Source organism: Syzygium oleosum, unplaced genomic scaffold (genome assembly GCF_021117445.2).
Source record: "Syzygium oleosum isolate NSW1041296 unplaced genomic scaffold, Sole_v2.1 Sole_v2.08, whole genome shotgun sequence".
NCBI lineage: Eukaryota > Viridiplantae > Streptophyta > Magnoliopsida > Myrtales > Myrtaceae > Syzygium > Syzygium oleosum.
The window spans coordinates 6,625,914-6,653,719 of NW_026607492.1; the positions used below are offsets into that span (position 1 = coordinate 6,625,914).

Sequence of the window (27,806 nt, forward strand, 5' to 3'; positions counted from 1 at the left end):
CCCCAAGCAATTTGACATTGTTGATCTGTTCTTGCATGCTCATTGTGCTCTCAGATACCAGTTTCAGCCATTGACAGTAACCATACACTTCTGTTTTATCTTGTAGCTCTTCCTCTATAGCGTATCAATAACCATGTTCGTGAATAGTTGAGATCATCGGACATCGTTGCAATGGTGATCCAATGATAAAAAAAAACCAATAGACGAGACTTCGTAGGTGTTCTGGACTGAATCGACCCTCCGATGCTTAGTCGGTTAAGAGGGTTTGAATGATAAACCTGTGAAGTTCCGTTGCATGGGTACACAGTGAACAGACCTGAAAAAGATTATCCTCGTTCGAACCAGAGACGGCCGTACGTAGGCTTTCTCGCGCGAGTGTAAAACGAGCTTTCCATCATCGTGGCCCTGTCGGCGTGGCCTTTGCCTGCATCGTGGTCTCATGAGACAAACCAAGTCGACCTATCCCGCCTAAGTCGACAAAATGCAGATCTATGTCTCATGTTTATCATAAGGAACTTGTGCGGACTTGAAATCTAGACTTTGGCCGAAACGAGCTTTCCTGGTGGAGACCTTAATCTACCTCTTCCTTCGTCCTGTTTGTTTATACAAACATGTGCATTGTTCCGGCCGATACGACGGAAAATGTTGCGCCTCCTCTCTTCTCAGAGAATTCTAGATTTTCCTAGGCTGCTCCTAAATATCTAGATATTTTCTTGTAAGAAATTTTAAGTCGAAATGTGTGGCCGACAGACTGGCCATGCCTAGTATTCTCTAAAAGTATCTAGGAAGATATTTCTCTAGAAATGTGTGGCTAGTAGATCGGCCACATTAAGCATTCTCTGGAAATATCTAGGAGGTTGAACCGCCTCATTGTCAAGAGTCTATAAATAGCCAAGAAGTGCTCCCATTTGGAAATGAGCTTGGCTCCCGTCTAATAAGTGCACGTGAGTGTGCGCTTGGTGTAAGAAGGTCTCCCATCTGATATAGTAGAAAGTGCCTCTAATAAAAAGAGCGTGTTTTTTTCTCTTTAAGTGAGCTTTGTGTATTTCTCAACGAGTGGTGTTAGAGTCGTGCTTCTGAACTCAACACGATACTCACGTCGAATGAGTGTATGTATATTACTCTGATTCTACATAAGTGAAAAGCTATATAAACTCAACAATTTGACTTGTTGGGCTCCGTCCGTATCGGCTTTTGCCTCCGTCTCTCGTCTTCAGTGAGATCAGCCGCGCGATCCCGCTCATTGGGAAAGGGCCTACCTAAATCTGAAAATCCCTTTTTTTGGGATTGAGATTAACATCAGCATAGCATTGTAATATGAACACGCAAACTTTCAATGCGCCAAAATCTTAGAGAAATTGTCTGCTTTGGATGACCTTCAAACGACAGTTGTAATATTGCATTACTTACAAATATCAGTATGTGTTTCATTGGGAAGGCTCTCTCATGAGAGGAGAGCGCATTTAACTCGAAACAACGATGTTAAATCCACAGGGAACTGAGCGAGAGTTTCATCTCAGTTTTCTTTAACTGAGAATGTACTTAAGCCCGTAGCACACAAATCATAACGATTTGTACGAATGACCATGTTAGTCGGATCGTATAGAATTCGGAAATTTCAACAACTAGATCAATTAGACTCATACAGACCATACTTGAATTAGCCATAAATCAAAGTCTGTTGCCCCCCAAACAGGTCACGTATTCTCCCTAGATGGTGAGGGTTGCCATGACCCTGGTTGACAAAGGGAGGGCGCCGCCGCCCCGCTGTAGCCCTATTCCCCCTCCAGCGCGTCTCAAACTCTATGTTTTCTTCTTCTTCTACTTTCATTTTTTTTCAATTATTTCAGACAAAAGATTCAAATTGTACCGGGAAAAACCAGTGGAGATCCATGGGACCAGTACGACCAGTTCAAGTGGCTATTTTTTTTTTTTTTTTGGCTCGGTATATTTTCAATGCCTCATTCTTCCTTGCATAATCCAATGGTTGAAGTGTTTTATACAATGGGACACCATAGACAATCCCACAATAGCTGGATGATGAATGATGGATTGGCTGGCAAAGAGATGGCTAGCCATCTCCTCTGCCCAAACCTCATTTAGGTCAATATAATCTGAACCTCATGCTTTCTTCATCAAAGCTAGAAGTTTTTCTCTTCCCCAAGCAAATATGACATTGTTAATCTGTTCTTGCGTGTTCATTGTGCTCTCAGATACCAGTCTCAGCCATTTTCAATTGGCGACGCATGACATGTATATATGACAGTAACATAACATATACTTCTGCTGTTTATCTTGTAGCTCTTCATCTATAGCGTATCCATAACCATGTTGTGAATTGTTGAGATCATTGGACATCGTTGCATTGATGATCCAATGATCAAAGAAACTAGTAGACGACGCTTCGTAGGTGTTCTGGACTTAGTTGACCCCCCGATGCATAGTCGGTAAAGAGGGTTTGAATGATAACCTGCGAAGTTCCATTGTATGGGGGACACAGTGAACAGACCTGAAAAATATTACCCTCGTTCGAACCCTAGACGGCCTTAGGCTTTATTGCGCTAGCGCAAAATGAGCTTTCCATAGCCGTGGCCCTGTCGGCATGGCCTTTGCCTGCATCTTAACCATCTGGTTGTTTCGAGCATACCGTGGTCTTATGAGATGAATCAAGTCGACCTATCCGGCCTGAGTCGACAAAATTCAGATCCATGTCTCATGTTTATCAGACGGAACTTGTGCCATCTTGAAATCTTAGACTTTGGCCTAAACGAGCTTTCCTGGTGGATGACCTTAATCTACCTCTTTCTTTATCCTGTTTGTTCATACAAACAATGTAAGAAAGTAGGCATTGTTGCAGCCGATACGAAGAAAATTTTGCACCTCCTCTCTTCTCCAAAAATTCTAGATTTTTCTAGGCTACGCCTAAATATTTAGTTATTTTCTTGTAAGAAATTTTAAGTCGAAACGTGTGGCTGACAGACTGATCACGTCTAGTATTCTCTAGAAATATCTAGGAAGATACTTGTCTAGAAATGTGTGGCTAGTAGATTGGCCACATTAAGCATTCTCTACTAGGAGGTTGAACCGCCACATTGTCAAGTCTATAAATAGCCAAGAAGTGCTCGATCCCATTTGGAAATGAGCTTGGCTCCCGTCTAAGTGCACGTGAGTGTGCGCTTGGTGTAAGAAGCTTTCCCAATCGATACAGTCATGTTTTCGCACTCAACACGATACCCACGTCGAATGAGTGTACGAGTGAGGTAGTATATAACTCCGATTCTACGTAAGTGAAAAGCTGTATAAAACTCTCCATTTTGACTTGTTAGGCTCCGTATCGGCTTTAGCCTCCATCCCTCGTCTTCAGCGAGATCAGGCCCACTCATTGGAAAAGGGCCAAAATCTGAAAATTCCTTTTTTGGGGATTGAAATTAACATGAGCATAGCATTGTAATATGTACACGCAAACTCTCAATGCGCCAAAATCTTAGAAATTGTCTGCTTTGGATGACCTTCAAAGGACAATTGTAATATTTGTTTTGCTTATAAAAGTCAAGTATGTGTTTCATTGGAAGGCTCTCTAATGAGAGTAGAGCACATTGAACTCGAAACAACGATGCTAAATCCACAAGGAGCTGAGCGAGAGTTTCATCAGAGTTTTCTTTAATTGTGCATGTACATGAGCCCGTAGCACACAGATTGAACCGATTCTTACAAATGATCATGTTAGTCCGATCGTATAGAGTCCGGATATTTCAACAATAAGATCAATCGGACTCATACAGACTATGTTTGCATAAGCCATAAATCAAAGTCTCTCGCCCCCCAAAACGGATCACGTATTCCTGCCAATGGCGAGAGACGCCGCGACCCTAATCGGCGATGGGAGGGGGCCGCCGCTGCCCCGCTGTAGACCTATTCCTCCCTTCTGGCATGTCTCGAACTCTATGATTTTTTTCTTCTTTTTTCAATCATTTCAGACAAAAAAGATTCAAATTGTACCAGGAAAAACCAGTGGGTGGAGATCCATAGGACCAACATGACCAGTTCAAGTGGCTCTTTTTTGGAGATTACGTCTCATTCTTCCTTGCATAAATCCAATGGTTGAAGTGTTTTGTGGTACAATACCATTGGGAGAATTAGCTGGCAAAGAGATGGCTCGTCTCTCCTCTTGCCCAAACCTCCTCTTTCGGAGAGGATATAACATGCCAACCTCTCTTTGAACTTCCGTGCACTGCCTGCCTGCCTCTCGTCCCCGTCACTCTCATCCTCCCCCACTTTTGCTCCTCCAACTAACATTACATTCATTGCATTTGAGCAGGTCCTTAAAAGACTCCATCTCCGAAGGTCTCTCTCTTGGGCTTTCAGGGGATGTAAAACCTCTAAGGAGATACTTCCGAAGACAAACATTTAAGTGGAACTTAGGAAGGCCGGGCGTGCGACTACCGGCACGTTAAAATAAGAAAAACATGGTCATGTCGACCCGTCAGGTGTATACACCTGGACAGGCAGGGTGGTCCCAGTCGGAGCTTTGATTCCTGTCTTCTGGTGAGGAAAGCTCAATCACGCTAAGGATCCACGGGACAACCACGATATAACATGCCAACCTCTCTTTAACTTCCATGCACTGCATGCCTCTCTTGTCCCCATCACTCTCATCCTCCCCCACTTTTGCTCCAACTAACATTACATCCACACCACCATAAGGTACTTCGAATTTACAAAAAAAAAAAAAAAAACCCATTTGTCCCGAAAATTTCGACCACCCTTAAAATGAGCGGCTCGTTGTGTACATAAGACATATTCTTTTGAGAATCACGGTATTCGCCTCTAGTTGGAAGGATAATATTTGATCAAGTCTTTGTCGTGAATTGCAAGTACAGACATTGCCAACATCAATTTTCAGTTAAGTTTGGTTGTGGATGATGCCCCGATTGAAAAATGGTGGAAAGTGTAATCGATTTTCAATAGCTCGCCTCGCACATGCGAACGATACAATTAACAAGCTCGTGTAACGGGTCGGCAGTTCCTTAACCGCGGAATAGCCTACGCAATGCCTGGCACGTTGTTCACACCAAGCCCACCCTCATTCACTAGCGAATAGCTTTATCGTATCGGATCGTATCACGTCCAGCATAGCTTAGGCGTTTAGGCCGTCAAGCGAAACACACAGAATACTTAGATACGACAACTGGTTTCGGCCTGCCATGGCCTCATAGGGAGACAGACATCAGCTCTTGACCAGTTTGTGCACGGGAGGCCAACTTCGCCTTCAGAGGTATATTCTTTTTATCCTAGAACTCCTAGCACCAACCATCTTGACACCCCTAACACAACTCAATTGTATTAATCCATTCTACATCACTCACTCTTCACCCGATAACCCCGAACACCAATGGTACAGGAGTACAAGAGAATCACGGCCCGTGACACATGATAATAAATAAAGGTGACGAGTTTATTAGGCCCAACCGTCCGAAATCCATGATTGTCAGACGAAATCCTTTCCCTCGAAAGTCCGAATTTCTTCGATAATACCGATCGGTCGAACACGGTCTCGAATCTCTTAATCACGTTACATCCCCAACCCGATCATAATCTTTCGAACTTCATCTAAATGAGAAGATGGCATCCATCGACCGATGCCGTGGTGTTGGGGAGACGAAATAGAAATGCACGATTGGCTCATCGGCGAGAGGCACGCGACGTCGCCGGCGCCCGCGATCATCTCTCACCCGCCTCACCAAACTTATAAGAAACGGAAAAAAGTAAAAGAGAAAATGACAAAAGATAAAGACACATAACAACAAAGAACAAGAGGACGAGATTGATGAGTTGCGACACCAAGAAGGGAGACGAACGATGAGAAAGCGAGGATGGCCGGGGCTCCACATCCACACCAATTTTTAGCGGGGGAAGAAACGTTACAGTGATGACTCCCCACCCCTTCCAACGTGCATATCATCATGATGATGATTCCATTGCAACACATACACCTTCTAATTCTCAAAAAATTGATTTTTCGAAATTGATTTTTTATAAGGTTTGATTCAAACCCTTTGTAGCCAAGCATGTCTCGCTTTCCCCATATATAATACATCTTTTACCAAATTGGAAGGGAGAAAAACGGTTGAGAAAAAGCTCGATTGGAAATTGGAATCGGGAATGAACTTTTGGAGCAATTTGCCTACTAGAAGATACGATCGAGATGTGATAGTCGCACCCGTTGATGATGATTATGCCCTTAATCGGTTACCACCCACAAGACTGTTTCTTTCTTTTGGTACCGAGTTACCATCGAAAAAAAAGTTTGGTTAAGGTAGGATAAGCCATAAGCCTTTGCCCGCGATCTTTTCTGGGTTCTGTTTTTTTTTTTTTTTTTTCAATAACGCAAGGGACGAGCGCATAGTCCTCGCAACCTGAAGGTCTATGGGATACCCATCAAGCCCCATGAACCTGTTAAGTTGAGGCTCGGGTGGCCCTGGTTCGAATCAGCTCGCATGCATGCAGTCGGCGAGATTCAAATAGATGTCGTCCAGTTTCTGAGTTAGCAAGTCCCACGACGACCTAACCAACCGCATCAACCCTAGGGTGATTAAACTCTTTACTTTCGCTCTGCGCGAGCGCCTTCGATTCTATCACCGCGTAATGAAAATCATCATTTAGGTTTCGATGGCGCAGCTGCAAAGGTGCATCCGCCACGAGGGTAATGGGGTCTCGTGGGTTAACATATCTAAAATCATCTCGTCATTTGATTCTCTAAATTCCCTCGGTATTAGGGTATCGATTATCAAACTCCCCTTGTGCATCCGTCAGTCATTTTCCACGTAAAAGAGATGATAGTCGTCGATGCATGATGGTTAGTCTTTTCTTGAGATTCTATTAACGAGTGCCTCGAGAGCACCGGGGTAAACCATATTGACTAAGAAAGTACCTTCGTTTCGAATGCACCACCGCTTTAGCGGCAGAGAATGATTTTGCTAGATTATTTTTGTCACATTTCTTCCTCTTTTCCTCATGTCCATCGCTCCTAACTTTATCGAAAAAAGGGGCACAAACAAGTAGTCACGAAGATAAGGAATCATCCGATGCTCGGACGCTTTACGAGATGCTTTCTTGACAATTGCCAAGTTAATTTCGGTGGAAAAGTAATTAAAAGTACGTGCCCCCAAATGGTCCGTGATGCTAAACAACATGTTTTGTGACAAAATCTTAGCAAACCATAAAAAAAATAAAAAAAAAAAGTTGTGTGAGAAAAAGTCAAAACTGGGTTCATGTAGGCTCTTTATAAAGGCAAGCTAACCTTTTTCTTTAACTGGTCCCTTCTCTTCCCGCATTTTCTCAAACCGGTTTCGGTTTCATAGCCTCTTGAAAAAGGTCGCCGCCCTCTCCCGGTTCTTGGCTCGGCCCTCGCCTCTGTTCGGCGAGGGTCGCCGGCCATCGCCGCCTCACCACCAATGATGGGGCAGTGGCCACAAGCAGAACCCATGTGTTTCTCTCTCTTTTTCTTTTTTTTTTCCTTTTTTGGGTCTATTTTTTATGAAAAGAAAAAAACGGAAAAAAGGAAGAAAAAAGGAAAAAATCAAAAAAATTAAAAGACGTAAAACCAGTAAGGTCGAGTCCTTCTTTGAAACTAACCGCCACTTCAGACCCTTATTTGAAACAACAAGATTCACTTTAAACCCTTATTTGAGAAAATGGGAGCACTTCATATATTTATTTGAAGCAAAATCCACTTCAGGTTTTTATTTAAGAAAATGAAGCACTTCAAACTTTTATTTGGAATTTTCTCTAAACTAAATGCATGCGACACCAGCTTATCGTTTTCGTAATTTAACACAAGTTGAAGCGACACATCGTTGTCTCTTCGGAGACATCCGATAAAAAAGAAGTGGCACATCGTTTCAACCAAAAAAAAAGTGGCACGTCGTCATGTCTTCTTGAAATTATTATATGTAATAATTTGTTTGTTTCATTGACAATGAATAATTAAAAATGATCGCTTATATTGTATATAAAAAGAAACGAACAAAAACTATTATTCATCGTACACGAAAATTTTCAGACATAAATTGTTGTCGATAGTAAAAACATTTTCTTTGGCTAATTGGTTTAAGCAATGTTAATGACGAAAAATAAATGATTTGAAAAATATTTTCCTAAAAATAATCGATCGTATCGCTTGAAACAATTAGTTCGAAAAATCTTTTCATTATCGATAACAATTCATGTCTAAACATTTTTCGTGTACAATGACCTTTTTATTTTCGTTCATTCATTTCCATAAGCGATAGAAGCGATCAGTTTTAGGAAAATATTTTCCAAAATCATTCGTCTTTCGCAAAACATGCTGAGCCCGAGCCTAAGCGCCAAGTAAGCGATCCTCGATATCTTTCCATTTTAAAACCATATATATAGTTATTGTGGTTTTTATTAAAAAAATATTTGTTTCCACTATTAATTTTTTTTTTTTGCCCTTTTCCGCTCGTGTCACTTGATCAATCATTGGGCCAATTCCAGGTTGCCACGCAGGCCTACCGCACCAAATCAAACAAGAATCGTACCGAGCCACTCGTGGTCTCCCAGTTCCCACTGCCCACGTGCCATGTCTTGACCCCACCACCACTATCTTATTGCTCTCTCCTTATCGTCATTATTTATTCCTCCAAAAAGAAAATAATTCATATATTGAATTAATACGACGAAAAATCTTAAAATGATATATTTATGATAAATTTATTCTAAATTAGTATACTTGTCACAAATTTACCATAAAAAACCTTAAACTGATACGTTCGTGACAAATTTGCCCTTCGTTGGTTTCCGTTAAATCGGCTCAACATCACGAAAAATTACAAATTAATACACATGTGATAAACGGAGAGTAAAACTTTAAATCGGTACATCCATCAACTGTCATGTGTCATCTGAGTAAGTCATTTGACGGTAAAATTCAATGGAAACAAACGGAGGATAAATTTGTCATAAGTGTACCAGTTTGGAATTTTTTGTTGTCACAAAAATATTTTTTTGTGTGGTCAAAAAATTAGTTTGGAGTAAATATGTCAGAACTGTACTAGTTTGAGGTTTTTTATGATATTAATCCTAATATATTTGATTGTGCAGACATTAAATTTCTCCCAAAAAGAGAAAACACGGAATTTCCTTTAATTCGAAATATCCCGCTGTGCTTTTTAAGGTGAAAATTCGTTGTACCTGCTCCAGGTTTCCATTTTCGAAAATTTTAATTTCCTAAATGAGATGCCCTATTTTAATCCAAGAAATGGGAAGAAAAAAACAAAGAGAGAGATAGAATTCTCGCAATTTTTTTAAGATATGGTCGGACATCTTCAATTAATGTGATGCCACGTCGGTTTTTTATAGAAGTCTTTCGGATAGGATTTGAGCCTCCAATGTACGATTGCCACGTGGGTTGAACGTGCCATGTTTGGGACATCAATGCATGCATGTATGAGAGACTTAAGCTCACAAGGCAAGTATGTGAGTAAAGCGTCGAAAATAAATGATTTGAAAAAAAATTATTTATTTCGATTAATTTTTTTTATAAAAATAATTTCTTATATTATTCATGAAAATGGATCGGCGCAAACTATTTTTATCGGGTATAAAAATATTTGGACATAAATTATTATCAATCGTGAAAATATTTTTCGTTAACTAATTATTTCAAGAAATATAGGTAATTATTTTTTAGGAAAATATTTCTAAAATTATTTATTTTTTGCGAAACAAACGGAGCTTTAAGTTCAAAATAAGAGAAGCATTCTAAATTTCGTCACATAGGATATAAGGATAAAATTAATTATCGCATTGGGAGGACAATAAAGAAATTCCATAAAATGCAGCTTCTTAATAGAAATTCAATAGTTAATTTTTTGTCCTTTTTTCTCAGCTAATTTCTACCTTTTTTTTCTCTCTTTTTAAAATTAGGCCGCCTATAATTCGAGTAACGAGTATGTACAGGTTAAATGAAAAATACAAAAGCGAGGCGAAAATGGTGTTTTGGCTTAAATATAAACGATGCGGTTACTCGATGCAAGTTGAGAATAGCTCTCTTTTTTTCCTTTTAGCAAGGCAAGAACGCGGAGTAGTTCGTTTAACAAATTCAAAACTGGTCAGGAAATAATTTTTCGTCTAATTTCTCTCTTTCCCTCTATCATACATCTTCTCTTGACCAAAAAACGGTTTTCACGGTATGATCGAGATCTTCGAAAAGAAAGAGTCGATATCGATTTACTATTGATAAATTTGGGAGGAAGTCATAAATTCAAAAGTTTTGTACTTTTCGAAAAATAAACGATTTTGACAACATTTTTTGAAAAAATTGATCACATGTATCGATTACAAAAAACGAAAGAATGCTAGATGTTTTCATCGTTCATGAAAATATTTAGACAGAAACTGTTGTCAATAAGAAAAATATCTGTCATTGATTAATTATTTAGTAAATATTTTTTTAAATCGTTCATGTTTTGCTACATATAGAAAGAGCCAAACGAACGTGACATTTCTCGCTCGGACCAATGCTTCCGTAATTTATGCCCGTTTAAAGCGAAATATTATTATTTAATCAACTTTATTACAACGACCGAAAAATGGAGGAGCCTTGGATCCGTTTTAAGAGAGAGAGAGAGAGAGAGGGAGAGAAAGAGAGAGAGAGAGCGGAGCGACTGTGTGTACTCGAGATCATCGGCGGCGGCGGCGGCGGAGGAGATGACGTCGCGGCGGTGAAGGACCGGAGCGGGCGGGTTCGGGTCGAGCTGCTCCTCCCTCGCGCGGCCGCGGGGATCGCGCGCGGAAGCTTCGCCGGGATTTCCCGATCTGATCTCACTCCCGGGCCCCACACTCTCTCTCGAACGAGGAAGGTTCCGCGTCGTTTCGGATCTGCTTCTCCGATTGCTCCGGATGTAGCTGGCTCCTCGAGCTGGTTCTGGAACGGTGCGGGTCGGATCTGTGCGCTTCGAGAGCAAGGTTAGTCCTCGGGCAATGCCGGTGAACCGGCGGTTTGCTTGCGCTGTTTATCGTTTCCGAGCATCGATAGGTCTGCATCGCGGAAAGAGTGGCTCGATTTTTTGTGTTCGGTGCACGTTTTCGGAGTCGCTGTTAACTTGTAGAAGTCCGATTTCATTTGGCTGTAAACCTGCGATGTTTTTGCGTGAATCGAGGTAGGAAATGTTTCACCGGACTGTAGATACTGATTTGGTTCTTTTAGTTTTGTTAACTTGGAGTAGCTTATGAACTCCATTAACGTGATCTGAGTTCAGAGGCATGCGAAAATCTGAGGATGTGTCTGATTCGCATCCTGCATTTTTGTTAATTTCACGCACTGAACACCTGAACCCGGTTTCTGTGGTAGAGGAAAAGCAATTTTCTTTGACTGTATAGGGGTGTATTGGCATACTGATCCTTTGGGTTTTGCTCCGGGATGGCAGTTTATCCGGGAGGGGTTGAATTCGGTGTGAGCGGATTAAGATGTCGTTCAAGAGCATTGTCCGTGAGCTGAAAGAGATGAAGGACGGAATCGGTAATGTATCGAGGCGGGGATCGGCGGGGAGGCGTTGGCGTAGCCGCACGCGGTCGCACATAGCCCCGGATCACGCGGCACCGCCTCCGACGTCGGTTGAACAAGGGCGGTGGGCGAACCTACCGCCTGAGTTGCTTCTGGACATCATTCAGAGAGTCGAAGAGAGCGAGACATCATGGCCTTCTCGTGCTGTGGTGGTATTTTGCGCATCGGTTTGCAAGTCGTGGAGAGAAATCACCAAAGAGATTGTTAAAACTCCTGAGCAATGTGGAAAGTTAACGTTTCCTATATCCTTAAAGCAGGTAATAGTCCATGTTAATTTATCATACAATGGATTCTACTATGTTGATTTTCTTTACAACTTTTTTTCTAACTTTCGGTTGCTTAACAAATAGCCGGGACCTCGCGAATGTCCGATCCAGTGCTTTATCAAAAGGGACAGAGCTACTTCTACTTATTTGTTGTACTTTGGTTTGATTCCTTGTAAGTCTGATTCTTCTCTTGTCATTCTCCTTTAAAATTTTCAGGTCTATGCATGTTGAAATTTTCAAAATCTTTACAGAATCAATAGAAATTAAGATAAGGATTTTCACATATGAATTTTACCCTGCCGCTGTGATTCATTGTACTCTCTGATATGGGGAACTCTGGCTTACAAGGGAAAAGATTTCTTTAGCAATAACCATATAACTCAAAATGGATTGTCCCCTTCCTTCCTTTTGGTTAAATTGGAACTTATTGGCGTTTTAGTACTCCTGTTTGTATAAGAAACAATGAGTGATAGATGAAGAAAGGCCAAATCAAAAAGGAGACTGATATAGTAGATCTGGAAGAGAGAATTTGCCTTGCTAGAAGCTTTAACTGCTCTTGGTATATATAGTTTTGAGCAATTACAGACTTTCATAGGTTCTTTACCTTGTTTACATTCTTTAGCACAGTCATGGTAGCAGTGTAGTGGACGATGAAGGTAACTCCAAGCTATATTCCTTGACCCAAAATCTAGATTTCAATCATGCCCAGCTTACTACATAACCCAACGTACAGTTTAGCTTTCTTAAAAAATTGCAATGGTTCCCCCATGCCAAACAAAACTCTACAGTAGATACGAACTATGGTTTAGTCTACACTACTGAAGGTACTCCCCAAGTCCAGTGCATTGAAGGTCATCTCCAATAGATGCTAATTGCCAAGTGTGGAACTGAATTGTAAAGATGTATGTGATTTGTAGAAGAAAACTTGCTACTGATTGAGGTCATTTGAAATTTATTTGGAAAGTGCAGCGGGATCAGTCCACCTGCTTTAATCTGTGAATAAGAGATAAGTGTGGTGCGATTGCTTCTTAACAGCTGAACCTGATGGAGATCATTAAATATAGCTGTGAAGAGAATGTTGTGACTAGGAATCTCCATCGTAACCAATGTTGAGATTCTGCCTCCTTCCTTTTCTGCTTGCTATTTTCATGAATACTGAAGCGCGGGCCTTTTTTGCTTGTAAAATTATTGATTCCTTAAGCTGCTGAGATTATCTCATTCACTTTGTTCATAATGACAGCTGAGGATGAGAGAGATAAAATGTTATTAGCTGCGAGAAAGATTCGGAGGGCCACATGCACAGATTTTGTTATATCTCTGGTTGCAGATGATTTTTCTCGGGCTAGCAGTACATATGTCGGAAAATTGAGGCAAGTTTGAAGTAACATGTACTTTTATCTGTCCACCTATCGTATTTGCTATATATACCAACCTTTTGGGATTGATCTCTTAGGTCTAATTTTCTGGGAACCAAGTTTACCATATACGACACCCAACCTCCATGTGAAGCGGCTATTCAATCAAACAGTCGGTTGAATAGAAGGTTCAGTTCTAAGCAGGTGTCGCCAAGAGTATCCGCATGTAACTACAGTGTAGGCACCGTCTCTTATGAATTGAATGTCCTCCGCACTAGAGGGCCGAGGAGGATGCATTGTGTCATGGACTCCATTCCTATCTCTTGCCTTCAAGAGGGTGGTAGCGTCCCAACACCAAGCTTGTTTGCTCACTCCTTCGATGAACCGTCTTCTCCGTCACCTGCCTCAAAAGGAAAAGACAAGGTCACAGAATTTAGCTCCACAAGTCTCTTAGATATTCCAGTTCCTGTTCCGGGGTCAGGTGAGCCACTGGTTCTCAAGAACAAGGCGCCTAGGTGGCACGAGCAGCTTCAGTGCTGGTGTTTGAATTTCCGGGGACGCGTTACGGTTGCATCTGTTAAGAACTTTCAGTTGGTGGCGGCTGTTGATCCGTCCCACAAAATTTCGGCTGCAGAACAAGAGAAGGTCATCCTACAATTCGGAAAGATCGGGAAAGACATCTTTACCATGGATTACCGCTATCCACTTTCTGCTTTGCAAGCCTTTGCAATCTGCTTGAGTAGCTTTGACACCAAGCCAGCATGTGAATGACATGACACTTACTTCAGCTGGACATTGTGGACAGTGTTTTTACTATTTAACTCCGAGCGAACGCACAAGCATAATCATGACATGTGGAAGTTCGTCTGGCAAATCGACGGCGGAGAATCTTCGCTGAGCATCCATAGCCACTCTATTGAAGCTGGGGATTGTGAAACTGAAAGACAACTTGTATGTTATGTTTGTATGGCACGGCTGTAATCAAGTCTCCTAAGGTGTAGCACACTTTGGATGTATGTTTATTAGCTGGCTACTTGACTCTTAATTATCAAAACTCTCGGAGCCTCTGAGCTTCTGATTACATCCTAGTTATTGCTCCGGCGGCACATCTTTAATGGAAATAGGGTTGTGAATTCATGCCTCATTATCATCGGCTGTATTTTCATTATGGAAATAGGGTTCTGATTACCTCTTAGGTGGGATTTCAGCTTCCAAGTCGAAGTACCCTAATGTGACCCGTGACTGGAGCCAGTGGGGCTCCTTTCCTTTCCCGCTGCTATAGAAGCGTGAAAAAAGGGAATTTTCCTTTCGAGGCGGCGAAAGTGAGAAAGAGAAATAAACAAATCCTGATGCTAGTCTTGCTGCCTATACTTGAAAATCTAGGCATTTTGCTCCTTCCAAGTATGGTATATAATTGTCAAAAAAGCAAGTTTCGTGATAGAGTTAATGAGGCCATGCCCCCGATAATGGTGCATCCCCCTAGCCCTTCGGTACTCTCTTCGCACCTTCGGCTTCTTCCACTACTGCGGACCCGGCAATCGCCGAATTCCTCTTTGCACCTTCGGCTTCTTCCGCTACTTTGGTACTCTCTTCGCACCATCTATTATCGTTCCACTACTACAAACGATACCAAGGTCGTCCCTATTCCAACTCTTCAGACAACTTTTCTTTTCCATTTCTGAGGTGATAATAGATGGACTTCTCGATCTAGCTGATGATTTATGGGGATTATTTTGCTCAAGGACTCCAAACCTTTGCCTGATAGCAGGGTTATGAGGATCGACTAGGTGAAACAAACGTGCACCTACTCAAAGGGGCATTGACCATTGAGACTGTGAATGCATCAGTAAATTTTCTGTCTTTTTTGGGCTAAACTCTGTTGCTTTAGGGGGAGACTTCAACCTATGACCTCTTGGCTCTAGAATAAGAGCTGCAGTGCAATACGCCAAATGGCCTTTGAAATCAACTGGAAAATCTTGAAATGCCAACTTCGGACCATACTAAGAGAAACGACAATTACAGCACTACCGTGAAAAAAGGCTCCACGGGGCTTAGCTTTTAAACAGAACAGATTATTATGACAAGGCAGCACGCACTAGAAAGTAGGTAATTTTAACTCCCCAAAGACAATTAAACTTGGAGGCTAAATCAACAACAAGCATCAATAGATGAAGGTTGCCAGAGCATCAACATGTGGTTACAATTTCAACAGTCTGCTAAAGCAATGATGAGAAGAAAATGAAAATATCGTTCGTGTCTCTCTTTTCTGCCCACTCTCTGATTAATCTGTAAGCTGGTGGATGGACACTGCCCCGGCACTGAATCGCTTGCACAATTGAAGTCTCGCCTGGGTATATAGGAAGATATCAGGATGGTCTCGAGGTAGAGAGGAAAGCCATGTAGCTCACTGCATTCCCAAAAGAAACTCTTCAAGGGTCCTTGAAGCACAAGATATAACATTTCTCATCTTTTATTCTGAAGATTCTCGTTTCTCATCTCACACAGGAGTAAGTAATAAACTCTGTTGACGTAAATTGGAAAGGCTGATGCGGAAATGGGTTCCTGCGATGCAGCATTAAAAAGAGAAGTTAAAATCCTAGGAATGCGCAAGAAGCCACTAAAAGCCAAACCCAACCCTAAAAGTGTTTGGCTTTGAGGTCAGTACAGATGACAGTATGGCTCTTCCTAGAAGTAGCCCATTAGTCCTCCTTGATGCAATGATGAAAATTCTAAAAGGCAATAATTATAAGTTAGTAATGACGAACTCACGGTCGAGGACCATAAACTTTGATCTGCCGCACATGTGTGTCTCGTCCATTTAGGTGATTCGACAGCACGGCTATTTGCAACATAAAAGTGTTGACGAAAGTTTCCCTGTCCAAACGCTTTTCTTATTACTCGAGAAAGAAAAGGAAAGCTCACAAATAAGTGATATATAATACTTAACAAAACCTTTGAGTCTGCAAGAATGATACTCCAAAAATACAATGCAAGGGAAGACGTAAAATTACGTCTCAGGTGCACTCTACAAACATATGGATATCTATAGAGAGTGTCACCAAAACTGAGAATCAGATGACACCGCACATGGTTTACAGTTCTTCCCCGTGTTCCTTCAATTAACTAAGTATGCAAGAAAATGCATCTACTATTTTCTTCAGTACCTTAGGGGTCTAACAATGCCAAAAGAAGATAGCAAGAAGTCAATAAAGGGCCAATAACGCACTTGAAAGATTCAAAACACATAACCCTTCGAACAATCTAGCAGAAAATCTCTATGTTCAGCAATTTTCATTTAAAAATCATTTCCATGTCCTAGCAGAAAATCTCCATGCTCAACAATTTTCTGTCCTAAAAGCACTGCACATGTCGACAGATAGTTCTACATCATATGATCATATTAATAAACCAGCTTCCATCACATAACAGGAAAAGAGACTATCCCGAATTGACCCCGGCTGTTATACAAGGTAAACACGACAACAATTAGCACCAACAACCACCACCAGCAGAAAGCTCCCAGGACATGACACCCTATCTTTCTAGCTAAAATTTCCCCGAAAATGCTGCCCTCTTTCGTACGATGTCGTATTAATATCAAATCATACATAGGAAGCAGAGAACTATCTAGCATTGCACAACTACGGGAACACGACACATGTGCTTTCGGAACTCACCGAGGATCATTTCCAGATAGAGATATAGGAATCCAACCAGCCGGCTTCACGAGCTCCGCCGTCTTTATCTCCTAAATCGAAAACATTTACCGGCAAAAACATACTCAACTTTCTAGTCACAAAAGCAATCGAAATCTCATCGAAGAAACTACACACATAATCATATACGACACGGCTCCAAAGCTCCACCCGAAACCCGGAAAAAATAAAAAAAAACCGACCTTCAGATTGTGGAACCCGTCCCCGGCGCGAATCGAGATCTTACTGGGCGTATAACTCTCATCAAGCTTGAAATCCACGTACAGAGCCACCATCTTCAACCAAATCAAGTCCCAAAGAGCACAATTCACACTTCTAACTTCTAAAAGCATCTCGTCACCAAAGACAAGAAAAAGAAAAGCAGAAAACTTTGGCAAATTGAAATCAAGAATCAACGAATGAAGAATCAAAACCTGGAGCTTCACTTTCTTCTGGAACTGAACGTTCACCAAATGAGGCTGCGCGCCGTCGGATCTGAGTCCCTCCCAAGAACACCACCATAGAACAAACCCAACGATCAATTCTCGAACTTCTTCCTGAAACGGAGAGCACAGGGAGGGAGAGAGAGAGAGAGAGAGAGAGCGTACTGCCAGTAAGTGTCGAGGTTGTCGTCGCGCAGGGAGGAGACGCCATTGCCGGGCTTGCAGGAGCTGACGCTCCAGACGGCCTTCTTGCCCATCTCGCGGAGGTCGTCGTCGACGGCGAGCACGGGGTTCCCTCCGGTGATCTTCCCTTCTTCTTCTCCTTCCGACGATTCCGTCGCCATCGGAACCACCGGAGAATACCGACGGTGATCTGACTCGAGCTTCGCTATTTGAAAAAGGAAAAGCCCACAAAAACAGTAAATAATAAGAGAAATGACGTAAATGGTCCACGAACTTTGACTCAATATGTAACGCGATTTTCGAACTTTTAATTTTTTTAACATGATTCCTGAACTGTAACTCGATATGTACAAATCAGTTTAGTCTCTGGACTATGTGATAATATTTAATATTACCATGAACTTAAATTAATGAAAAGACATCATTGAATATTTTCATTTAATTTAATGACTAAGTTGAACATTTATCAAAAGTTCAAGGATCGTATTTAACAAAATTAAAAGTTTGGGCACTAAATTACACATTGAGCCAAAGTTTACGAAGCACATCGAATAAATTAAAAGTTCAAGAACCACGTCGCACATTGGACCAAAGTTCAGGAATGATTTGTGTCAAAACTATCGTCAAACCTTTTTATTGTTATTTTCACAAAAATAAATAATGCCCGATAATTTATTTATATTTGGCAAACATGTTTATTAAAGATTTTCGGAGAAAATATCACGATAAAAAAAATACTTTTTAAGAAATCATTTTCCAAAAAAATAGTTTCCCCTTTATGATTACGGAATTTATCTTGCTAAGTTTTAGCGTGCATATTATTTGTATGAGAAATTATTTTCTGTTGACCGATCATTTTCAGCAAACCTTACACGTGAAAGTCCAAAAAACTAATTCGCGAAAAGTTCTTTCGCACAAATAAACACGCCCTAGCATTTTAATTAATCTTTAATCAGTTGAAAAAATATAAAAATAATTTTTGTTGATAATGAAAACAGACCAATAAAAAAGAAAAAAAAATTGATGTTGAAAATTGAAAAAGAAAAAGCCACAAAAACAGTGAATAAAAATGTTATCAAACCTTTTAATTGTTATTTTCACAAAAATAAATACTCTCTGCTAATTTTTTGTTTTAATGTTTCGTTGACAAAACATGTTTATTGGATTTCGTTGCAATTTCAACTAGAATGATACAACAACATAACAAGAAACAAATCGATGCTTCAGATATACTTAATTTTTGCAAATTAATATTAGCATTTTAATTAAATCTTTAGTCGCTTGGAAAAAAATAAATGGGATTTTTATTGATAATGAAAATGGACCAAGGAAAAAAAAAGATATAAAAAAATGGATAATGAAATAGGGAAGAAAAATAGGGAAGAAGGCGCTAGAGGAAGGGGTTGAACCTTCGACCTTGTGGTTAACAGCCACACGCTCTAACCAACTGAGCTACTCCAGCTGCTTTTACCACCACATGGGCATAAAATATTAATAAAATTTTTTCAACCTTGCCATTCTTTAGATTAAGGAACTCATAGACATCTCCAAACAAGAATGTCCCATCGCTTCTTGCAATATGCATACATCTTAGAAGTCACCTTTGATTGCATCAAATGGAGAGGTTCCGCATCTTTTTGCATTAGATTCGCCCGTTCATTGCAAATTTGCAGAAATCTGTCACAAAACTGCAAAACTCACGAATGCCTTTCTCGGTATTCGCTGCTTACGACAAAACTGATGAATGTCGAAGCGTACTGGCATGATAATAGTTTCTTGACATGTCAACCTCGAGTACGGACATGTCAGACCGTCTTGGGTTTGAAGATACGTCGCATGCAATCAAATTAGTTCCATAATGCTGGGTTCGACACGCAGTAAAGAGCAATCATCCTAGTTTATCATCTACCATTCTAGTTGCATGTGTCGCGACAAGTTCAGCATCCAACGACTGCTTTCGGTTTCAAGGCCAATAACAAATCAAAACTGTACAGATGCGACTGAGTACATCGCTTGAGAAAACTGAAGCAGAGACAATGTAGATTCCTATATAATATGGACACTATCAACATGGCTTGAAACCCAAGAAGAAAAAGGAAAAACGAAGCCTACCGTCAGAACTTGGACTAAGCAAAATTTGCAAAAGAATCCATCCCAAGCAATGCGGAATCTTGCCGGGATGAGAAATCTTTCGTTGAGAAGATTCTATGCTATCTTATGTTGATGGATATCATTATCTACCACTGCACGGTCAAAAAGCAGAGTCCTCAGGATGCACCTTTAAATTTCACCTTGGTTGCTCGAGAAGTTAGGTCTTCTAAAATGACTATATCTTCCTTTCAGAAGGCATAGAATGCCTCAGATCACAAGCCATCATGTTCGATATCTTGGAAGAGACTTAGCAGCTCGGAAGCACTCGCCTTTGCTTTGTCACTCCCATTTGTCTTAATATTGATTAGAGCAGGATAAACTGTGAAACTTTCTTCCAGGACCAACTTACAGTATCGAATTTGTTCGCGGCATACCGAGTGTAGAATGGCCACTGCATATTCTTGGTCTTCACTACTTGCAGACTCTAGAAATTCAGCAACCGAAGCAATGCATTTATTGGTCTCTGCAATGGAAGTGCTTGCCTCTTCGCTATTGCACAAATTTTTCAGGATCATCAGGGCAAGCTTTGTAAAGAGGGAATTTTCAAGAAAAGGAACCATCTTCGGGATGCATCCTAAATATATAAGATGATCACAGACATAGCAATCATACGACAGATTGTTGAGGATCTTAAGTGCAGATTCCTGAAGAATTCTGTTCCGAGAGCCAAGGATTTTAAAGATGGGGGCAAGAACACCCGATGCAGCAATCTCGGGTCTGCAACTTTCATGAGTGGACAAGACTTCTAGCATTGCAAGAACTTGTTCAGATACTTCCGAATCAAGTAATGATATCAAGAGAGAGAAGGCACCTTTCTTGATACATGTCACTTCATATCTACATGAAGCAAATGAAGCAAATTAGAAACAAGATTCTGCAGAGATTTGGGAGCATTTTACATAAACTGTAAATCATTGCAGACGGGAGGAAAAGAAGCGACCGCAAGCATAAAAGGAAATGATACCATTACTGATTAAATGACACTTCCCTTCTTAAGGATAGATTTAAAACACTTCCATATCTGATTAATCAAGTATGACGCAACCACGAGCATAAAAAGGATCACCCTTAAATATTTGAAACGTCATTTAAGGTGCTGACCAGGAAGCAATCACGTCATCCTGAGCTAGTGGTGTCATCATCACATTATCCCGAAAAGGAACAATACCATCACTAGTATTTACAGGTTTTGGCTGACTATAAAGAATAACATACCTATTTTTGGTGACATAAGTCAGTAACAACTGCGACCCAGTCCTTTGAGCTTTTATGTCACCTTGGTCATGGGCATCTACTAGAAAATGTACAAGCAGCGTAAGAAAATTCTCAAATGGTGCCAACCCAATAGCTTGTTCATCACGATCCAAATAGTTTTTGACATCTTCAACAACATTGCATTGGGACTCCCATTGAAGCTCTTTGAGTTTAGGCAGTAATGCTAAAGATCTCAAGGTCCCCAGTGTAGAAGTCTCGCATCTTTGATCACCATCATCACTCTGAATAGAGTTTGAACTTAGGTCATCTGGAACTCTACCATTCGAAGGGTCAGGATTGTAGATGGAATCTACGTATCCATGAGCAAGACTGCCAAGGCTATTGATGGATGTTGAAGAAGCTTCCAATGAGCAAAGGGTTTCTGCTCGTTTGCTTAAGTCGATATTTTTAATTCCATGTTCTACACACCACTTCGATATCTCGTGTTTCAGGATACTGTTTGGTGCCAACAACTGATGTGGCAGCTTTTCCTTTGTTTTGGGACATGTATCGTAACCCTCATTGAACCACCTCTGGATCCACATCCTTTCAAAGGTCACTCCAGAAGCAATGATGACGGGATCATACATCAATCTCAGAGACAAGGGGCATTTGAATTCATCAGGAGGGACAGGGTTCCTTAGAAGATCAGCTTTAGCATCATTACTGGATCTGGAGGTTTGAAATTCATTTGTTATATCACCGAGAATGATAGCATTCTCCTGTTGCTCTGCCACGATGGAGTTTCCGTACTTATTCAAGAGATACAATAAGAATTTCAACCATTCTTTCTTCGCTTTTCTGTCACCAGCTTTGCTGAGAAGATTCTTGATTGATCTTTTCTCTATTACAACAGCTCTTTGAGACATGATATGAAGCTTTGAAGCAGCAAATTTAAGCGCTCCAATATCCAATGTCTCTGTCGGACCATCTATGGATAAATGTGGCCTCAGAGATTCACGAAGGACCTTCCCAGCCTCCATTTCAGAAGGATCCAAAACAAAATTTGCATTTCTAAGCTCGTCAATTATGTGACATATCTGCAGACGTAAGCAAACAAAGAAATTAAAAAAAGGAATGGAACCAGGTTTGACCTCCCATTACACAACTAAAAACATCCATCTCACAAGCAATATGAAGAATGCATGTCCAAAGAAATTTCCTGCACCCCCTGCCAAACCTATCTACGGAGAAAATGCCAACTCCAGGAGAGCTGCAACAAATGCATAGGTAATCTTTTTGACAAGATGTGGATTTAGCACTTTTCTTATTCTGACTGATAGAAGGCATAGGACAAAGTGTTGCCTCGGATCATTAACAGAAGCTGCAAAGGAGCCTGTCCTTTCCATGTTGGCCACAGAAATATGCCCGCTAGATTCATTTATATAAAGAAGATAGAATCTGTGTGAAATCTATACATAACGTTTAAAAGCAACCAACCTCGATAGCCAACAAGATTGGAACCGAATTACGAACTAGGTCTAAACTGCGCTCCAATAGGTCCCTTGATCTTTGACATCTCCTGGCTATTGCATCACTGGTCAATGCCTGAAAGTTGCAACAATCATCATACATATGAAGCCAACAACTATGCGAACTTGATAAATAATCTACCTAAGTACTTTGGGAACAGACCTAATGTAGATTTTAAGGAGTAATTCCAAGGACTGAGTAAATAATGACAAATACAGGGGAAAGGCTGTCCAATGTTTAGTCAATTCAGCATGTCAAAATTCTCCCCACTAATGACGCACCAAAACATCTATACCCAACTTTTCTGCTCGTTCTTCATCCCTTTACGACTTTTTTAATAATATGAATTGTGTCGCTTTCACAAGGAATGTGATCGAGTTGTTACTTTGCAGAAGGCACAACTATTTGACAAATCAGTGTCTATGTTTTTTAACCTCATCACTTTAAAGTTGAACAACCTCATAGGTACCCACCAGGTAGAGTTTGCTAGATTCGCTGCAGTAGTGGAGGAGTTGCTTGGCTTTGTCAATTTCAGAAGTTAAAGAGGAAAGAGCAAGCATTCCAGATGAGCGAGGTCGAGCTGCCTCTATTTGTGGAATAACACCTGATACTTTATGAACCAACTTCATAAGTTCTGTGCACATTTCATAGTGGACCTGCAATCGTTAGCTATACTCATCACATTATACGAAATCAGAAAGAAGGAAAAAGTATAAGCAGGATGGATTGATAAAGATGGACAACTTCAAAAACCAATCAATACAAAGCTTTAATATATGTATCCAGGCACACTTTTTTTAATGTGTAGTCCTTAGTTCATTCCCAACTGAAACAACAAAGTTCTTCATCTTCATCAATGCTAGCGACTCTTTCTAATATCATCTCACTTATTTGGAAGCCAAAGGCACCAAAAATCAGAAATTCTTCTCATTCAAGAGAATTAAGCTGGAATGCAGCTCTATTATCATAATTAACACCGTTCACCAGCCTAAATAACAGGTATGGAGCAAATTTACCAGACAGAACATTAGGACATTAAATGATTGATCTCATGCATAGGAATAGAAATTTTAAGTCCTGACAAATATTTACCTTGAAACGGTACGAATTAGAGAGTGTCTCCGCCATCACAGTAATACCGCTCCCCATTCAAAGGGACTGATTTTTCCTTGATCTGCAGATGCAGAAGTATTGACAAAAAAAGATTACTATGATGTGTTCTTTGCAAATCCAACACACGACCCAATCACAAGACACTCAAATACTATGTTGAGATATCAATTACAGTGCATAATTACAACCAATCATTAGTCTGAAAATGCAGCAGACATGAGATGTTACCAGTGCAAAAATATGGACAGAGGATTTAAGGGACATAAGCACCAACAAAGTATGAATTTTATTTTTGCCTGCCTCTCAAAGTAGAGGTTTGACATGCAAAAATTAAGTCTTAGTACACGTACCACGTTCCTCCAAAGGCATGGAACGAAAAAATTGGCAACACTTAAACTAGAGTATGACATTTCTGGAATAAAGGATAGAGCATACAGCTTTTCTACAGAAATTTAAAGAATGGCTAACTAACCAGAAACAAAGATTCTAAACAAGCAGAACACATGATTAATATATTGGAGCCTCTGCTTCATCAACATCGAGAATCTCTACTTTGACAACCACCGAACATTATAGCAATAGTGCTATCAATTTCTTTCACGTGAATGGGTGTTTGACGCGTTCTACAAACTTCACAGGCTATCAATTATTTTGCTTTCACTTCTCCAGTGCCATTAATAGCGCTTTTAACAAAATAGCCTTTCCTCATGAAAAGAACCAGATATATAGATTACATTTCATGAATTGGTTTCATACGGACCTTTGCACCACAAGGAAATGGGATGTTCAGAATGGGTTCCTTAGATCGCAAATATAAGAACAGGAGGACATCTTGGTCAAAGAATTGTAGTTCTGAGTTTTGATGAATCCAGAGTTTCCAGTTTGAGCAAAGGACAATGGTCACATAGAAACAAGGCAAAGAATGTAACCTTTCTACCAAATTGACGTTGAACTTAATTACGACGACATATAGGTTTTCATTCATTGCAGTGAATTGCACTGTTCGCTAACAATTATGGGCTATGTTTTCCTCCAAAGGTTGGAGGAAACTTCCTCCAGACACCCTTCTCATTGATGGGTTACAACCATGTAAACCCACATTCATATTTAGTTAACTTTCCATATGGGTGATTTCCACAATTTGTAACCCACCGATCAGAATAACTGGCTGTGCCGTTGTTTTTAACAAAATACCAGAGCTGGCTAATTCCTGAGTTCAGTTCTTGGCACTGTCCCGCTTACACACAATTAATGGTCTCATCAGTTCTTTCAACCTCCAAGCATCTATGAGTCCGCATACGTCATACTCAAAAGGCACCGTTCTCGGAGAGTTTGAACTTTGCGAGCAAAGCAAATGCCTCAATTTTATCATCCAAGAGTAGTATTGAAACTTCTATCTATGCTTATTGGGAAGAAAATGTGCATCAATTAAACTTATCACTACCAATATTGCTCTTACTACTATATTATACAGAGACTAGCTTTTCCTTCTCTCTTTTTCGTCCCTAAGCAAGTAAACAAGAAGTTCCCGGAGATACCCAGTTCACAGCAAACTGTCACAACGAATCCCATAAGAAATAACCCCTACATCATTTTTGTTACACAACAGACAGTTTCTGACTTTATCACCAGAGAGAAACCTTGTAAGAGAAAAGCAATCCACCATACCTCAGCCACAAAATCACAGAAGTCTGAGACTTAACAGATAATGTTAGCAACAGCCCTCCTTTTTGGAAGTGTAGAAGCACACAGCCAGAAGAGAAGTTCAAGAACAGCTCTCCGAGAGGATAGTACATGCTCTTCTCGTAGCAAGAACCAAGACCATTTTTTTTCTTTTCTGCCAATATGGGTCTTCAGGGAAAAAAACAACAAAGCAGATTTTCTACCCAGAGCACCAAGTAAACATCCTTTTTGTGTTGAGTTTTCCAAGTGAAGAATCTTGCTCGGGACAAGCAAGAGTGTTTGCACATGAGGGAGACAAACGGACAACGTTAAGGAAGAGAGCTCATTTCAAGTTCTGTTTGTATAGGGGGGGGACAAATGGACAACGTTAAAGAAGAGAGCCCATTTCAAGTTCCCAGTATATGCATAGAGAGAGAGAGAGAGAGAGAGAGGTGTCATCTTCAACAGCTTCTTTTGCTTCTGTGGAAGCGGTTGCTCAAAGTCCCGTTTTTCACTGGTGGTCCTATGGTGTTTTGGAGAGGGACGTCTTGGGGCTAGCTGACATTTCAACGAGCTGACCCGAGGGAATACTTCCTGGTCAAATTCCAAGATCACATGAACAGAGAACCCGTGACTATACCTAGCGTCTGGGAAAAATTTAAAAAAAAGAAGGTAAAACTACGAGTCAAGAAAATATTATTGGTTAAGTTCATTTTAAGCTATTCAATTGAACTAATCCAACGTCAAGAAACACGGGATCCAATATGTTCTTTCATCATCGCTAGTCCAACATATCGTTTGTAGATGGATTCATATAGAGTATTGGTTACAATAATGTTTGGATTTATGTAACGATAAACCGAAGATTAGTGCATCTCCCTCATCTTAGATGGTAACGAAGATCGCTTCTTTACCTCGTGGTTCCGGCACGAAAAGCTTCTTTACTCGTGGGTCCAGCACAAAAAGCCGGTCTGAACATCGCCCGTCGTCTAAAATAGAAACAAACAATTTTCTTCTAGATGAAGCGAAACATTCTTGCCCTCGAAATATGACATCAGAAATCGAATTTGGAAAGGGCCCCTTCGTCACATGGCGGACGCGGAAGTTAAGACCAAGAGGTACGCGGTTGTGGCGAATTAGGACGAAGCATCCACAGGATTAACAGTTCTCAACCAACTAATCAGATAAACAAAAAAATTTCCTGTATGTTTGAACACTCCGCCACGAGAAAGACCCGTAAAATAAAGCGGAAACGAAAGAGAGAGAGAGAGAGACAGAGCAGAGAACTGGTGAATCTTTTTTGGATGCTTAACAGTTGACTCGGCTGGTCCAAGTCGTGAACTAGAAGACAAAACCATGAGAGGGGCCGCTTTTGGGAGAGTGGCCATTTCCCATTGTCCAAAACCTGTATGAAGATTTTCATCTTCTTGGTTCAGATCAAGGTTGCTCTATATAGAAGCAGACGAGAACCTTGACAGACGAGAATTTCAGGCTGCTGATCATCTGCTTCTGATTTCCATTCCAAACTTTATCCCCCGGTAATCAAAAGTAAAAAAAAAAAAAAAAAGCAAAAGTGATCCAAAGTCATAAATTATATCTATCGTGATACATTTAGCTTAAACTTTTTTCTGTGACTTGTACATGTGTGATACGTTTATCCTCCGTCGAAGTTCTGTTAATGATAACCGTTAAAAGTCTGCCTACATGAACGATAGAAAGCAAACGATGTTAATATAGCGCCCACGTGGCTTAAGTGAAATAAAAATAACGCTGTTTTAGCTAAAAAATAATCTAACGGAAATTTGACGAAGGGCAAATGTGTCACATAAGTACAAGTTTGTGATTTTTTATATTGGAAAAATGACACAAACAATCTCCGAACTTTGATCCAATGTGCAATGTGGTCCACTGAACTTTAGTCTAATGTTCAATGTGGTCCATGAGCTTTTGATTTGTTCAATGTTGTCCCTGAACTATTGGCATATGTTTAATCTAGTCCCTGAACTATATGAAAATGTTCAATATACAAATTAAAAGTTTAGGGACCACATTGAACATTAGGCTAAAGTTCAAATGGACCACATTGCACATTAGACTAAAGTTCAGAGACTGTTTGTGTCGTTATCTCTTTTATATCACAAAAAAAAGTTTATGACAAATGTATTACAATGGGCATAGTTTTGAGTTTTTTGTGTTACAAAAATAACTTCAGAGTAAATATATCATAGTAGGCATAATTTAGGGTTTTTGTGGCTTTTTCCCCAAAGTAAAAATACTAGTTAAATTTCCAAAAGACCAAGTCGTACGTGGTCTTACGTATCGGATTGCGAACTTCGTAGCTTGAACGAATCACCGGAAGTTAAGGATCCTTCTAGTGTGCCGTGGGTTTGAGGGCGACGAAATCACCGTGCGGAATCGGCCCCTCGACGGCATCCAATGGCGACGAGTGATTCGTCGTCCTACTATGCTTCATGTTGCGTCTCTTTCACCCAAAGGTTGGAGACGGAGCATGGCAAAGGGTCGGGACTAAAACGGGTCGAAAAAGTTCAAAAAATAAAAGTCACTTGAGAATTTTTCAGAAAGCTGTAAGGATGCTCTCGTTGCTTTCGACCATTTAGATGTAC

At 40.5% G+C, this 27,806-nt stretch overlaps 3 protein-coding genes, 1 long non-coding RNA gene and 1 other non-coding gene across 7 annotated transcripts; 1 reads left to right on the forward strand and 4 right to left on the reverse strand.

The window, feature by feature from the left end:
* Window positions 1–10: 10 nt before the first annotated feature.
* On the reverse strand, window positions 11–3,038 carry LOC130138836 (uncharacterized). The gene is made up of 2 exons (XR_008817121.1): window positions 2,790–3,038; window positions 11–570 (listed from the first exon to the last, which is right to left on the reverse strand). It is a non-coding gene; the product is annotated as an uncharacterized LOC130138836 (long non-coding RNA).
* Window positions 3,039–10,768: 7,730 nt separating this feature from the next.
* On the forward strand, window positions 10,769–14,352 carry LOC115686317 (tubby-like F-box protein 5). Of its 2 annotated transcripts, none has more exons than XM_056313737.1 (5): window positions 10,769–10,989; window positions 11,375–11,844; window positions 11,938–12,025; window positions 13,094–13,223; window positions 13,307–14,352. In XM_056313737.1, exons 2-5 carry the CDS (start codon window positions 11,491–11,493, stop codon window positions 13,977–13,979), a joined length of 1,245 nt encoding a protein of 414 aa, XP_056169712.1. In that variant the 5' UTR covers window positions 10,769–10,989; window positions 11,375–11,490; the 3' UTR covers window positions 13,980–14,352. The 2 variants fall into 2 exon arrangements, with proteins under 2 accessions (XP_056169712.1, XP_030467432.1); XM_030611572.2 differs by having other exon boundaries at window positions 10,770–10,989; window positions 11,451–11,844.
* Window positions 14,353–15,344: 992 nt separating this feature from the next.
* On the reverse strand, window positions 15,345–17,746 carry LOC115686717 (anaphase-promoting complex subunit 10). Its single transcript, XM_030612111.2, has 6 exons — window positions 17,512–17,746; window positions 17,338–17,398; window positions 17,107–17,199; window positions 16,886–16,956; window positions 15,978–16,082; window positions 15,345–15,770 (listed from the first exon to the last, which is right to left on the reverse strand). Exons 1-6 carry the CDS (start codon window positions 17,688–17,690, stop codon window positions 15,701–15,703), a joined length of 579 nt encoding a protein of 192 aa, XP_030467971.1. The 5' UTR covers window positions 17,691–17,746; the 3' UTR covers window positions 15,345–15,700.
* Window positions 17,747–18,917: 1,171 nt separating this feature from the next.
* On the reverse strand, window positions 18,918–18,991 carry TRNAN-GUU (transfer RNA asparagine (anticodon GUU)). The gene has a single exon. It is a non-coding gene; the product is annotated as a tRNA-Asn (tRNA).
* Window positions 18,992–19,407: 416 nt separating this feature from the next.
* On the reverse strand, window positions 19,408–25,663 carry LOC115686697 (U-box domain-containing protein 5-like). Of its 2 annotated transcripts, none has more exons than XM_030612081.2 (6): window positions 25,189–25,663; window positions 23,500–23,581; window positions 22,881–23,063; window positions 22,375–22,482; window positions 20,896–21,974; window positions 19,408–20,517 (listed from the first exon to the last, which is right to left on the reverse strand). In XM_030612081.2, exons 2-6 carry the CDS (start codon window positions 23,554–23,556, stop codon window positions 19,893–19,895), a joined length of 2,052 nt encoding a protein of 683 aa, XP_030467941.1. In that variant the 5' UTR covers window positions 23,557–23,581; window positions 25,189–25,663; the 3' UTR covers window positions 19,408–19,892. The 2 variants fall into 2 exon arrangements, with proteins under 2 accessions (XP_030467941.1, XP_030467943.1); XM_030612083.2 differs by having other exon boundaries at window positions 22,881–23,076.
* Between the last annotated feature and the right edge of the window lie 2,143 nt (window positions 25,664–27,806).